General features: G+C 39.1%; 3 protein-coding genes across 3 annotated transcripts; all 3 read left to right on the top strand.

Moving 5' to 3' along the window:
• Positions 1-1,263: 1,263 nt before the first annotated feature.
• MELLADRAFT_60821 (uncharacterized protein) lies at positions 1,264-2,332 on the top strand (the record flags this gene model as incomplete). The annotated part of the gene is made up of 2 exons (XM_007406725.1): positions 1,264-2,065; positions 2,136-2,332. 2 exons carry the CDS (start codon positions 1,264-1,266, stop codon positions 2,330-2,332), a joined length of 999 nt encoding a protein of 332 aa, XP_007406787.1.
• A 361-nt stretch (positions 2,333-2,693) lies between these two features.
• Positions 2,694-4,372, top strand: MELLADRAFT_77023 (uncharacterized protein; the record flags this gene model as incomplete). The annotated part of the gene is made up of 4 exons (XM_007406726.1): positions 2,694-3,168; positions 3,255-3,356; positions 3,455-3,548; positions 3,624-4,372. The coding sequence occupies 4 exons, from the start codon at positions 2,761-2,763 to the stop codon at positions 3,827-3,829; spliced, it is 810 nt and encodes a 269-aa protein (XP_007406788.1).
• Positions 4,373-11,361: 6,989 nt separating this feature from the next.
• Positions 11,362-13,090, top strand: MELLADRAFT_103795 (uncharacterized protein; the record flags this gene model as incomplete). The annotated part of the gene is made up of 3 exons (XM_007406727.1): positions 11,362-11,407; positions 11,489-11,578; positions 12,000-13,090. The coding sequence occupies 3 exons, from the start codon at positions 11,362-11,364 to the stop codon at positions 13,088-13,090; spliced, it is 1,227 nt and encodes a 408-aa protein (XP_007406789.1).
• Between the last annotated feature and the right edge of the window lie 751 nt (positions 13,091-13,841).

Genomic DNA, 13,841 nt, shown 5'->3' on the forward strand with positions numbered 1-13,841 from the left:
ACTCAATACTTCACTTGACTTGATTGGCATCTGGTATTGTAGTCTGACTCTTGACCTTGTTGACCCTGAATTGGTTTTTTGATTTTGATTTGATTGATTACTTGATTTGGTTTTGATTTCTTCAAGAATCGATTCTCATTCTCATTCTCAACCAATCCATCAAACCATTCATCATGAACTTACTCAATCACTCTCATTCAAATCGACATTCAAACAAAAAATTAAAAACTCAATCTACTTCAATTCATCAACATCATCAACATCAACATCATCACACTTGCTCAGATTCAGATCAATCTTCAGACCATTCTTCAACTCACAATGATCTCATCTTAAATCGTCGTCAGCATCGAATCAACCGTCGTTTAACCAATCACAAATCAACCAATCATCAATCTAACATCAATCTCAACAAACCTTCAACTTCTAGAGTACTTTCACCTCTTCCACCTAACAATCATCATTGTTTAAATTCAAAATTCAATTCAATTCCAATCCAACTCGATCAGATTTGTGATTCATTCTCAACCACCAATCATTCTACTAACATCGATCCTAATCATTCTTCAAAAACTCTACAACTTTCAAATAGAAAACGCAAAAGAAGATCACCCAATGAAAATCATCATCATCATCAACATCAACAACATCATTCACTACCACATCATCCATCAATCCGTTCGAATCACTTACGTTCAAAACCTCAAACAAGTTCTCAACCTCCTTCTAGTCTTGAACCAGCCGATTCTTCTTCTTATCAACAACAAGATGATCAATTCTATTTAAATCTGGCTACCAAAACTCAACTTTCGAGACTTAAACGGAATCATTTATTGGTTTTAACTAATCTTCTTTCATCTTCTTTGACCACAACCACATCCAACCATTCAGTCGATCTTGATGGTCTTACAAAAGAATCTCTCATCTCACTTATTCTAGATGCTGTCAGTCTTCCTTTCTTCTCTTCCCTTTTGCCACTTTCCTTTTATACTTTTATACCTTTTCTCCCTTTCTCCCTTTTTCCCTTTCAGCTTGGGATTTGGATCAAATCTAAAGGATAAGGTTCCTTTTATCGTCTATTCAGATCTTCATTTGATCTTTTGTCCTGAATGGGATCTACAGTCATCGCTTGATCCAGCTTCTCGCCCATTGGATTTGATTCCTTTGCTTTTTCCATCCTACTCACCTATCTTCAACATCATTCTCTCACCCAATTGATCAACAGAAAACTAACCATCCAATCTATCCTTCCATTCCAAAAAAATGTTACCTTTCACAATCATGCAGCGTTCTTCAGCAAGGAAGGCTGCTTCAAGTTCCGCCAAATCGGATTCGACTGAAGCTCTTATCCCAGATATCACTCGAAGACAATCAGTCAGGACCATCAGTCATCAAGCAGGACCTAGTCATTCACGATCACCTCGTCAAATGACACGGACCAAGAGCTTACCACACTGTTTGATGACAACCAATCCGAATACTAGAAGTAGTCGATCTGGTCCAAGACATGTGGTATTGAAACGTAAATCTGATGAACATTCAGAACGAGATGGAGTAGTTGAATCATCAGATTGTAGTGATTCTCGAAAACGAGAATCGAATCGGAAAGTGAAATTCGGAGATCCTCATGCCACACCCATTGGACATCGAACACGTGCCACCACCACTCAAACTTCAACTCATTCTAATCATTCAAACCCTACGAAACCGATTATCGGTAGATTAACCCGATCTAAGAGTAAATCACATGATCTTTCTGAACCGGTGGATCCCAACACTTCACCTAGAAGTGCAAGGAAATTAAGGAATGGAAAAGTGATACGAAAAGATTTTGGGGATAAGAAGATTTGTGGGAGGAGTTCGGGTAGGGAAACAGAAGAAGATGGATCGGCTGATGATGAATTGGAGAATGAATCTGAGATTGAACAGGAAGAGGAAGAGGAAGATCGAGCAGAAGGATCGGGGGAAGAGATTGAGGTCGAGGATGATGATGAGAATGAAGAGGAACAGGAACAGGAAGAGGAACAGGAAGAGGAACAGGAAGAGGAGGAGGAGGAAGAACAAGGTGCGTGTTTGAATCAATGGCTGACCATACATTTCGAATTGACGGTTTGATTTTGAATATCGATATACAGAGGAAGAAGTAAACTTGGCTGAGGCTACTTCTAAAAGGCTATTGCGGTTGAAAAGAGATAACTTGGTGAAACTATGTGAAGAGCGAGAGTTGGAGGTAGATGGAACTAAGAAGGAACTTGTACAACATCTTTTGAAATGGGTAAGGGATTTCTTTGTTTCGAGATTGGGATTGAGTTTTGAGAGATTGAAAAGTTGATCTTTTGATTTTGATTTTTGGAAAATTCGAAATGGATTTAATAGAGGAATACGAATGAGAATGATGGATTTTCACAAAGTTCAGATATTTATCCTTCTTCTGAAGGTGAAGCTGATAATGATGAATCAGTGATTGGATCACAAGGAAATCAACAAGTTCAATCATCATCATCATCAGAAGCAGAAGCAGAAATCGAAATAGAAGAAGAAGAATCTGAAGAAGAAGCAACGAATTCAGAAAAAGATGAATTAAGTGAAAGTTCAAGTTTGATTGGATCCTTAAACCCCACACCAAATCCAGTGAAGTCTAAGAAAGCATCCAGATTAAATCCACATACGAAAAAAGATGAGATAGGTGAATTATTAGATTTAGAATCATTAAATTTACAAGATAAAGAAATCCAATCCGATCAATTAAAGAAATTAGAAATGATAGGAAGTGGAGGATTTAAAGATGTCTATAAAGGAATTTATAAAAGAGTACAAGTAGCGATAGCCGATATCAGAGGACATTTAACCGAGATGGATTTAAAAGAATTAAGAATCTTACGAGATTTAAGACACGAGAATATTGTACGGTTCATCGGAGTGTCTGTACCGGAAGATCCAAGGAATGTACCGATGATGATTGTTAGTGAGATTTGTACGAATGGAGATTTGTTTGATTATATTCGATCGATTCCTTCACCTGGTTTATTGAAGATCTTGGGGATCATGAAGGATCTTTCGAAAGGATTGGATTACCTTCATTCTAGAGATCCGGTGATTATTCATCGAGATTTGAAGTCTAGTAATGTGTTGATTACGTCTAGAGGGGTGGCTAAATTAAATGATTTTGTGAGTGTCTTTTAGAAGTTTTTGTCTTGACTTTTCTTTTTTGACTTTTGATTGTTTGTTTGGTTTTCTGTTTTTTCTTTCTTTAGGGTTTAGCTAGGATTAAGAATTCGACTAGGTCTATGGTGAAATCTTTGGTTGGAACAGTTAATTGGCAAGCACCCGAATTATGGGTTGCTCATCCACGTTATGTAAGTCTTTTTTTGTTTTCTCATGTATTTTTTTATCAACAAAAAAACGTTTTTTTTTTGAGATTTTGATGAGAAAATTGATTTTCTTTTGAGATTAGAATGAAAAAGTAGATGTTTATTCTGCTGGATTAGTTTTATGGGAAATGTTACAATGGCATCAACCGATTAAACGGTACCCATTCGAAGGACAAAGTAAGTTTAAATCTCTACAACCCCTCACCCAAAAAACAACAACCAGAAAATTGAAGAGATGTGATTATTTTTTAGATGAACATGCGATTTATCAAGACGTAGGACAAAGACAATTAAGACCATCTACAGCAGGAATGAGAAGACATTGGGGAGATGAGATTGTGAATCTGATTGAATTACTTTGGAATCAGAATCCTATTGATCGACCTGAGATGAAGTTTACTATTAAGAGATTGGATGAATTGATTGAGATTGAGAAGAATAAAAAGGTTGGGAAATGAGGTCTTTGGGGGGTTTGGGATTCGGATTCGGATTCGGATTCGGATTGGGATTGGGATTGGATGGTAGGATGGTGAGGGATGGTGAGGGATGAAAGAGGATGGTGAGGGATGAAAGAGGATGGTGAAGGAACAGAGGATTTTGATTGTGAAATTTTCTTTTTTTTGGGTTTCTTTTTTTAGAAAAAAAAATCGTTTGGTTTCTGTTTGATCTATAAAGCTTCTAGATTTATGTTCGAGTTAGATTAGTTAGATTAGTTAGATTAGTTATTAGATTAGTTCATTGATTGATAAAAAATTACATTACCCCAGTATATATTTCTTACTTCTTCTATGGACATTTTATATTATTATAATCTTTGTCTTTCGTTGGTTCTACTTTTTTTTCTGTGTGTTTGTTTGTTTGTTTCACTTTACAAGAATATATATAAAAAAATTTCTTTTATTTGTAAATGATTTGAAGAAACAGAAAAAAGAAAAAAGACAAAGACAAAAGGGGATGAAAGTGGTTATGTAATGCAATGTAATCTAGATGATGTTTGCTTGAAGCTTGATGTTTGTCTTGAGTCTTGCCTGATTTTTGAAAAATGAGATGAATTTTTTTCAACAAAGTTTCAAAAGTTAAAACCTTTAGTTGGGTATGTCATACTGGGCAGAAATCTGGATTGCCAGACTCACTGATCCAGATCACCTTTCACTGAGCTTCTACACCTAGCCTGCTTCTTCACCCTTCTACCTTCATTTTTGAAGATCATGAAAAGTTTTTAGCCTTATTCAAATCAAGAAGATCTGGATCAAACTTCAACAATTGTTGTTACTGATTATTTGCCAAGTAAGGAACAGTCTTTGAAATGTGATGAATGGGACTGTGATATGGGTTTTTGTCATTGGAACTATCTAAAGAATTGATATTTGGTGATAGGTGTAACTATCAACTTCTTGGCTGTGATCATTCTTGTAGATTTTGGAATTCAAAACTGATATGATCCTTGATTTGTTGATTTTAGAAAAAATGATCTTGAAGAGAAATTGATAAGTTACTTTACTTGGGGTTTTTTAAATTTGATTGGTTTTAGAACAATATCACTAAGAGGCCTCCCCGCCCACATAATTCTGGGCAGTCTCACACCCATGCAAGGGTGGTATTTGGGATGAGTTTGGGAGAAAATGTCTTGCATGAAATTGTGGGGGTAGGATTTGGGAGTAGTACTAGAGCCAATCCTGTACAGTCCCTGCATTTTGGGTGCACATGAAAAGTCAGGGGGGAGACAGGTGGGAGGTAGCAGACAGAGTTGAGCTGAGTAGTTCAATTTTATGGTTTTCTGTTTCATATTGACAAATAGGTTTTGTAAATATAATTTCTCAACAATCAGTGCATCAAAATAGACCAGAACAAAGGCACAGTTCTATTGCTTAACATAGAAAAGTTGCTCAACAGGATCAGGGTTGGGTTTTGATCTTGAATTTTGAAGGATAGCACAACCTTTGGAAAAGCTGTCCTTGGAAGGGGTAGCTGGTAGCTGGAATGGCAAGGTATGATAGACAGGGCAGGGTAAGTTCCTTCCAGTACACAAGGGTGACATTATCTTTGTGCTTAAGCGGCTCCAAGAGGTAACAGGTAATCCCCTTTCTGACCAATCCAAGTGAGTTTAATAAAACTTTAATTTGATACAAAGGTCCAGAACAGTTGAACAAACTGGACCTGGTTTCTTCAAGGCAACATGGAGGTAGGTTTGGAGATTCTCAATTATATCATTAGCCACTAGGATAAGCTTAATCACATGCTATGTGTGACATACCTGAGGTTTTGTGATGTGTACCAATTCAATCAGCATAACTTGTAATGGTATCAGACTTTAAAGGTGTGAGAAAAATTACAAACATACTACGTGTAATTTATTAATCACAACAAAAGAGATTGGAATTATGCTGTTGATTGTGGGGTACATGGTTGCACAGAGTTGTTCAGTAGCATCACTTAGAGGTTTGAGAAACTTCATCATCACTTTGAGCTGCTTCTACTTGATTGATGATAACTTGAACTTTGAACACTCTGGAGTTCCACAGAATTGATTGCAGGCAGTCATATGTGATAAGATGGATTCACGACTGAGAGAAAGTGTTAGACAATATTGGAAAGGTAAAGAAGAAGAGAACCAATCCAAACAACACACAAACTGTCAGTATAAATATAACTAGCAGACAACCTATGATGTAACAACAACTACAATCACATGATTGACATTCATAACACCCCCCGTGCTAATAACAAGATTAAAGAACACTCAAAGATAATCTATGCATCATTAGTAATATTTTAGATAACCCTTTTGTAAACATATCTGCTAACATTTTTGATGATGAAACATGTACCAACTTAACTATTCCTTTTTCCACACATTGATGTACAAAATGATACCTTGTATGAATATGTTTTGCGCGTGAATGATGTGATGGATTTTGAGCAAGTGCTTCAGCGCTTTCATTATCTACACATGATTTAATAACCTTCCTACTTGAAATGTTTGATTCATTGAATAAAGATGCCAACCACTGCACTTCCCTGCATGAATCACTCATAGCCATGTATTCAAATTCAGTGCTTGATAAAGATGTTGTCCTTTGTTTTCTAGATCTCCATGAAATCAGGCCATTTCCTAACATAAACACGTACCCCGTTGTTGATCTTCTTTCATGATGATCTTCAGCCCAATCTGCATCTGAATATGTATGCTGTTGTATCTAAATCAGTACCTCCTAAATTTAATTTTGAATCTTGAGTCTTACATAAATATCCTGAAACACACAGAGCAGAATTCCAATGAGTATTTGACAGTTTCTTCAAGAACCAAGATAATCTATTCACTACAAACGCTAAATCAGGCCAAGTGCACTGGGCAACCCACAACAGGCCTCCTATCCAACTTGAATACAGATATTCTGATGCTTCATCTTCTTCACTTGACGGAACTAAAGTCTTGTAAGTTTCATCATTTTCTGAATTTGATAATTTGATGTTTTGTAAATTAGAAATATAATGAGTTTGATCAACCGTAACCTTATGATCCTTAACTTTTGAGATATTTAAAGATAAGCAATGTGAGAGAGGTTTATCAGAAGAAACTTCAAAGCAATTTTTAATTAAAGTCCTGAAATCATCAATTTCTTCATTTGTTCCTGTCACAGCTATGTCATCAGCATGAGTAACTAACATTGATTCAATTTCTCCATCTTCATTTTTCTGGAATGGATGGATGGATCATGAGAAGAACATGCAAATTCAATTGAAAGAAGATTTTTGTGTGACTTGATGTTCCACTGCCTTGGTAATTGTTTTAAACCGTACAGTGATATAAGAATTTGGTACACCCACTCCTCAATTAGCTATGGGGCTTCTAGTGGGTTGAGTAAGATGGGTTCCATCTTCTTGAAAGAATCCTGCACCCATTAGGATCTCTCTTACTTGTATGTCAGAGAGACCGTGATGGCGGAGTGGCGGAGCCCTTCCTTTGAGTTGGTTCTTGTGAACCGCACCCTTGGCCGGCCTCACGCCTTTGATCCCACCCACCCTTCACCCATCACAACAAAGCCCTGACCGGGTCCTCATTTAAGGTTTGTTCCTATTCAATTGATTTTTGTTCAGTTATGAAACTCAATTGCTGATCATGCGGGCCTTTATGTATACATTTCTACTATCCTGTAACTAACCGATCTCTTTTCTTTCATCTATTGTCTCTAGAAATCTTATTGTCTCAACTTTTTCTTCCTTGGAGTATGCTTTCAGGTAACACAGGTAAGCTGACAACTGCCATCTTCCTTGTTTTGCAATTGGCTTCATCGGGGTACCCAAATTATATCTGATTGTCATTGATGCTCTGCCTACTCTGAATGAGTGGCCCGACCATGTGTTTAAACCTGCTTTCCCCCAAATTTCCCCTGCTTTAGGAACCTGGGTTTTGTTAAAGCTTTGAAGGTGTTTGCTGCTGGTGTGCAGAAGATTAGGTTGTCTCTATCTGTGTTTTTGTTTGCTAATAGCACTCTCTCTAGAGAAGCTACAGGGTCCAAGACGTTAAACTGTTGTTGTCAGTGTATAACTTGTATTTCTTCAGCCTTAGCTGTTTTTTCTTTCCATAGATAAAGTTTTGCAAATTTCTTTCCATCATGTTCTCCAAGTTTGACGTGCCTGCGTAGAAGTAGCAGTGCACCTTCTTCAGGTTTACTTTGTAACAATTTGCCAAGTCTGGTCATTCCCCAAAACATGATAAGGGCCACTGAACCTACTACATTTAGCTTGTCTGTTTTTCTGTAGGTTTCTTTGAATAGTTGATAAAATTGCTAAATCATCATTGGTTGCTTATTCATGACTAATTGTTTTTCTTCTTTCTTCTGTTTAGTTGCTCTCAATACTACTGCCACTACCTTGTTATCTGCTGATGGCCTCTTTGTATGTCTGACCATACTCCATGCTATACCATCTAGGTATTTCTTGATTGTGACTGATGAGATTGTTCTTTTCAGCCCGTTCTCTATCTCAACTTTTGATTCACCTGCCCAGAATCATATATGTCTTTGTCAGAAATAGGCTGGTCCTCATCAAAAGTGCCAGATATTTTCTGTTTAAATTCTATGAATTTTTCCATACCACTGGAATAACCATTCAGTGTCTTGGTTCCCCGTCGCTTGTCCCTGTGTGTCTCCCCGCTAAAGTTGTTGCCTGCCTTGCTTTCTCAAAATGTTTTGGCAAAGGGGAATTTTGTGAGGGTGGGGTAATCTTTGAGAGTGATCTATGCTCACTAAGGAGTGAAATGAGGTGTTGGTAATAATCTATTAAATTATTATTTATTTCAATATGCAGTATTACAATACAAAATAAGAGAAATCACAGGGAAGAATAGGATGAATAGTCCGTTTGGATAAACCCAGACAGACTAAAGTTAGATGACTCCTTAAAAGGAGGTAAGAATTATAATTATTGGTTATGATAGGATAAGGAGCTGGATCCAAGGCTGCACTTTAATCTTTATAGTAACAGATTAAAGAGTGAGGTATAGGTCACTAGTCTGGTTGTTCTAAAGTCACCAACTTACGGTTGTTCAGAAGGTACACCAACCTGTGAGTTGATATAGTTCACTAACCTGCAGTTGTTCAATAGGTGCACTAACCTGTGAGTTGATATAGGTCACTAACCTGCAGTTGTTCAAGAGGTAACTAACATGAAGTTAATTGGAAGGTCACTAACCTAGAAATGATCTACTCAGGGGAAGTAGAGGATCCAGAAGATGAAGAAAGAGATTACTTGATCTTTTAGTCAGGAAGCTGCTTTAAAGATATGAAGTGAATCACTAGTCTTATTATTATAAGACTCTTGATTTTTTACTTCAATTGAACTTCAAAGGGTTCTTTAAAAGAGGTGTGTAATGAATTGCTTGGGGGAAAATATCTGAAGGCTGAGAGAGGAGGGGTTTATATACTCTCCTCTCTAAACCTAACTGTAGTGATATCTGTCATTATCACTACATTGGTTCAGGGTTAATCATTACTATATGTTAATGATTATTATTGTTAACAGTGCTTGATTACATATACATGTCATGTATAATATGTAATATAAGCATTTTAACTCTTGACACTGAGTTATGAGGTGTAGATGGTATTTATTACATATTGCATGTTGTTTTAAGTGTACATTTATATGTAATAAGTGTTTTGGTACATCGTATTACATGTTACATACAGTCTAAGTTCAGTATGTAGCATGTAATTAATTTTATACATAATGTTTTTAATGTTAAAAGTTAGTTCTGGGTACATGTATGTGTACTCAGGGCTGACAGATTTACTGACATTTTATTGCAGCGCTTCATGAGTTTATTGGTTTTTTTTGTGTTGCGTCTGACAAAAGTACAAAAGTACAAAACCTAGGTTAAAACCGGTTTTGTACCAAAATAACGGCTGAGAATATGTCAATACACCTCAGACAGATCCATTAACGGACAACAGAAGTGTCCCACCTTACCTCTCTGACCCACTCATGGTTTGTATTGAACAAAGAACAATACGAAACAATTCCTTTTGACCTCCCAGTTACCCGAGAGCAACTGAAGAGCCTCAACCAATACCTTTAGTATAATCATCAATACTTTAGACCTCCCTCTTTCCGGACAGTTACCTGGTAGGAACTGAAGAACCTCAACCAATACCATTGGTCACATCATTAATGGTCTTGCCTTTCAACACATCCAAGCTCATCCTGTTGACTACGGCCACCAACTATTGATTCCCACCGCATTTCAAACCACCAATTCAACAGCACCTCTTTAAAGGCTTTTCCCACAACCCAATCCTGTTTCCTATTGCAATTTAAATTGTTAATGTAGGTTGTTTTCCGCTATCATAGTATCTTTGGTCTCAAACTCACATACCATTGATGTGATTCATTCAATCTCTTTTGGTAACAATATTTCCAATCATGACTCAATGGTTTTTTTGCTTGAAATTGGAATCAATCTTGCGATTCATCAAAATCAAACTTGTTTGGTAGAAAAACTGTCAATCACAGCTCATCAAGCTCATCTTTGTTCATATCAGAACCAATCTTTTGATTCAAGTTCTGTTGGTAGCAAATCTTTCAATCACGGCTCAGCATGCTTATTTTGGTTCAAATCAGAACCAATCTTCTGATTCAAGTTTTCATTGGTACCAAAAAAACCCACAACTCTGACGCAATGAGGGTACCTTTCTGGTCAGAAATTCCTTAAGTGACACGCCCTCAAGGAATTTTGGACCAGAAATCACATTCTGTAATTTTTTAATGCAAAAATGAAACATGCACCACCAAATAGACACTTTAAATTTTGTAGAATGTGATTTATCACCAGAAATTGCTCAAGTGAATGCGCCCTAAATCCAACACAAATACTGTGTGCTCTTCCGGTAGTGGTGAGTCATCATCTCCATTGAGATCCTAGTTTACCAGTTTTTATCATTCTTGGCTAATAATGTGTCTTTGACAGGTGGAAACTCTACGAGCTCGAGTGAGTCTGGTGAAAGTAGTGCAGCAGCCGGTGGTTCAGCTAAGTCGATTGAAGAAGATCAGGTGGGTTGTGCAAGGTATAATCTTTAGTATATCACTGGCATGATCTAATATGTTTTTTTATAAAGATTCGAGGTGAAAAGATTCAGGTGACACCAACACATATACTGTGAGCTCCGCCGATAGTGGTGAGTCATCATCTCTCTCACAATCTTAATATGCTGATTTTTATAATTCTCTTCTTATAATTTCGAACAGGTGGGAACTCTACAGCCTTCAGCGACTTGGGTGAAAGTAGTGAAGCATCTGGTGGTCCGGCTCAGTTGAGTGAAGAAAATAAAAGTATGTCGAGTCACGTTTGATAATTATTTAAAGTTTCAAGCAAGAATGGTGAAGCAGACGAGTTGAATGAACATCAATACCTTCAGAGATATAAAAATCGAGTAATTCGGCTGCAAGTTCTTCAGAAGCAGATACTTCCGGCTCCTCTGGTTGGCCCAAAATGGGTAGAGGAATGGATGGAGCAGAAATGGGGCCTGTTTTCATGCGTTGATTGAAAAAATATTTCAAATCTATGTCCGGTGGGTCTAATGAATGCCCGTTCAAAAATATGCACGCCGTTGGCATAGGTAGTATGGGTGGGATGAGTGGATTGAGTGGGACGAGTGGTCTTGGTTTGCCTGGTTTGCTTGAAGCTTCAAGCGTAGGATCAGGATTTGGTAAGATGGGTGCGGGGGGATTAGGCTTGTAGCAGGGTCTTGACCCTTATTAATATTAGGCTATTAAAGACGATTACGCTGAAACACGCCCTTAATAATAATAGTTAAGGGCCGTGTGGTTTCTCCTCAAGACAGTCGGACCAGCAGGTACAACCAAGATGAAGACACAGCATAGGGGTCTGACAAATGATGCCTACTCACTTAATCAAGATACGCGACAGTAGATAAATAGAGGAACTACGTCCTTGTTGTAATGTTCCCTCAGTTACGAATCATCTTTTATTTCTGTTATCATCTTCAGTCTCATTACTTGTTATCAATTCACTTTCTGGTTCATAGTTATCAATTCCTTTCTGGATTACGCAAGTACAAACTTGGTATATCACAATCCATCGCTTGGGAATGGGTTCCGGCCACTCAGCTATGATGGGCCACGGCCTTGGCATGGGAGGAATGGGTTCTGGCCACTCGGGCATGATGGGTCTTGGCGGAGGTATGGGTGGACTTTTCGGTGGTGGGGGTGGTGGTGGGTTTCCTGCTTTGGGTGGTCAGGGCTGTGCCAAAAAGGGCTCATCCAGTAAATCGAGTGACTCGAGCTCCTTCGAAAAGTCCTCCGACTCTTCTACCAACTCTGCTACGGACACCAGTACCAATGATTACTCCGGCTGGCCAAAATCTTCCTCTGGCTCAGCAGAAGATACGACTGCAGAAAGCAAGGCGACATCCTCTAGTTCGGATTCCAAACCCGCCGACAGTCCACCAGATGCATCCAAGGCGGACGCCGACGCCGACGCGGAGGCGGACGCGGCCTCCAAAGCAGATGCAGGCGGAGGAGCGACAGCAGATGCAAGTGCGAATGCAGACGCCAGTAGCAGCAAGACTGAAAGTTCCTCGGGCGGGCCAAAATCTACCTCTGCTGAAGAAGCTCACGCGACTGCAGAAAGCAAGGCAACATCCTCTAGTTCGGATTCAAAACCCACCGACAGTCCACCAGATGCATCCAAGGCGGACGCGGACGCGGCCGCTAAAGCAGATGCAGGCGGGGGAGTGACAGCAGACGCAAGTGCGCATGCAGACGCCAGTACCAGCAAACCTGAAAGTCAAGACGACAAGTCAAAGGCTGCACAATCAGCAAATAAGTCCGAAACTTCCGGAGGCTCGAGTGCTAGCGGCAGTTCTAGTGGAGGTGGAAAAATCTCTGTTTCGACTTCAAGTCCCTCTGGCCAAGATCAAAAAACAAAGACTGTTGCACCTGGACAAAGTGGTAGTCTCTCGTCATCTTCTCCTGGTCGAAGAAGTCTCGCATCCATCCGACGAAGGCAAATCGCGACGCGTGATCAATCGGGCTGGCCAAAATCTACCTCTGCTGAATACTCAACTGGAGAAAGTAACCCCGCAGCTAAAGCATCGACTTTGACTTCGAAACCCACCGACAAAAAACCTGTCAATACCGCGCCCACCAATTCCGGAGGCGCAAGTCACCATGGTAGTCCGAGTCGAGCCTGGTGGTGAAATCTTGATCTCGACTTCAACTCCATGTTCCCAAAATGAAAACAAGAAGACTGTTGCACCTGGAAAAAGCGATGGTCTCTCAATATCTTTTCCTGGTCCAAGAAGTATCACATCCCTCAGCCAAAGTCGAATTGCGATTACCCAATAGAAGACCTTCACTCAAATTTCCATCCGTTTCATGAAGACCTGTGGTCATTCAATTTCTATCATTCGTTTCTTGCTCACATTTTTTGTTGTCTGTGCCTCGTAGAGTTTCATCATGTATTGGTTGTATGTCTTTCGTTGAATCAAAAAGCGGTTGTAAAGTATCAATTGTATAAGACCGCGTCCTTTATATCTTTACACTGTACTCAAATATGAACAATTAAAGTCTATCATGTTACCTCATCTTTCAAGATTTGATCGAATGCCTGAATCTGATCACACTTGATTCTGACTGGCCTGCGGGCGTATTGTGCATATTGGTATAACCTGGTTATCTGCACGCTGATCAGCTTTGCCACATTCCCAGCGCGCGGCCACAGCACTAGTATTGAGGTCGACATGTGCTCAGCAGATTTCTTCCCTCATAAATTGACAGTTTGCTTAATTTTGGCGACGTGAAATTTGATATACCCCAGCACCCGGTCCTGTGGTGTTCCTTTGAGGTCAGCGTCCGAAGATCCGAATGAGCTCGGGGCATGTTGAGCCCCGAGAGCTCGAAGAAGAAAATGACATCATGGGCAGACGAGAGAAGCTCTGAAATTCTTTC

The sequence above is a fragment of the Melampsora larici-populina genome (assembly GCF_000204055.1).
Source record: "Melampsora larici-populina 98AG31 unplaced genomic scaffold MELLAscaffold_7, whole genome shotgun sequence".
In the NCBI taxonomy this organism is placed as follows: domain Eukaryota; kingdom Fungi; phylum Basidiomycota; class Pucciniomycetes; order Pucciniales; family Melampsoraceae; genus Melampsora; species Melampsora laricis-populina.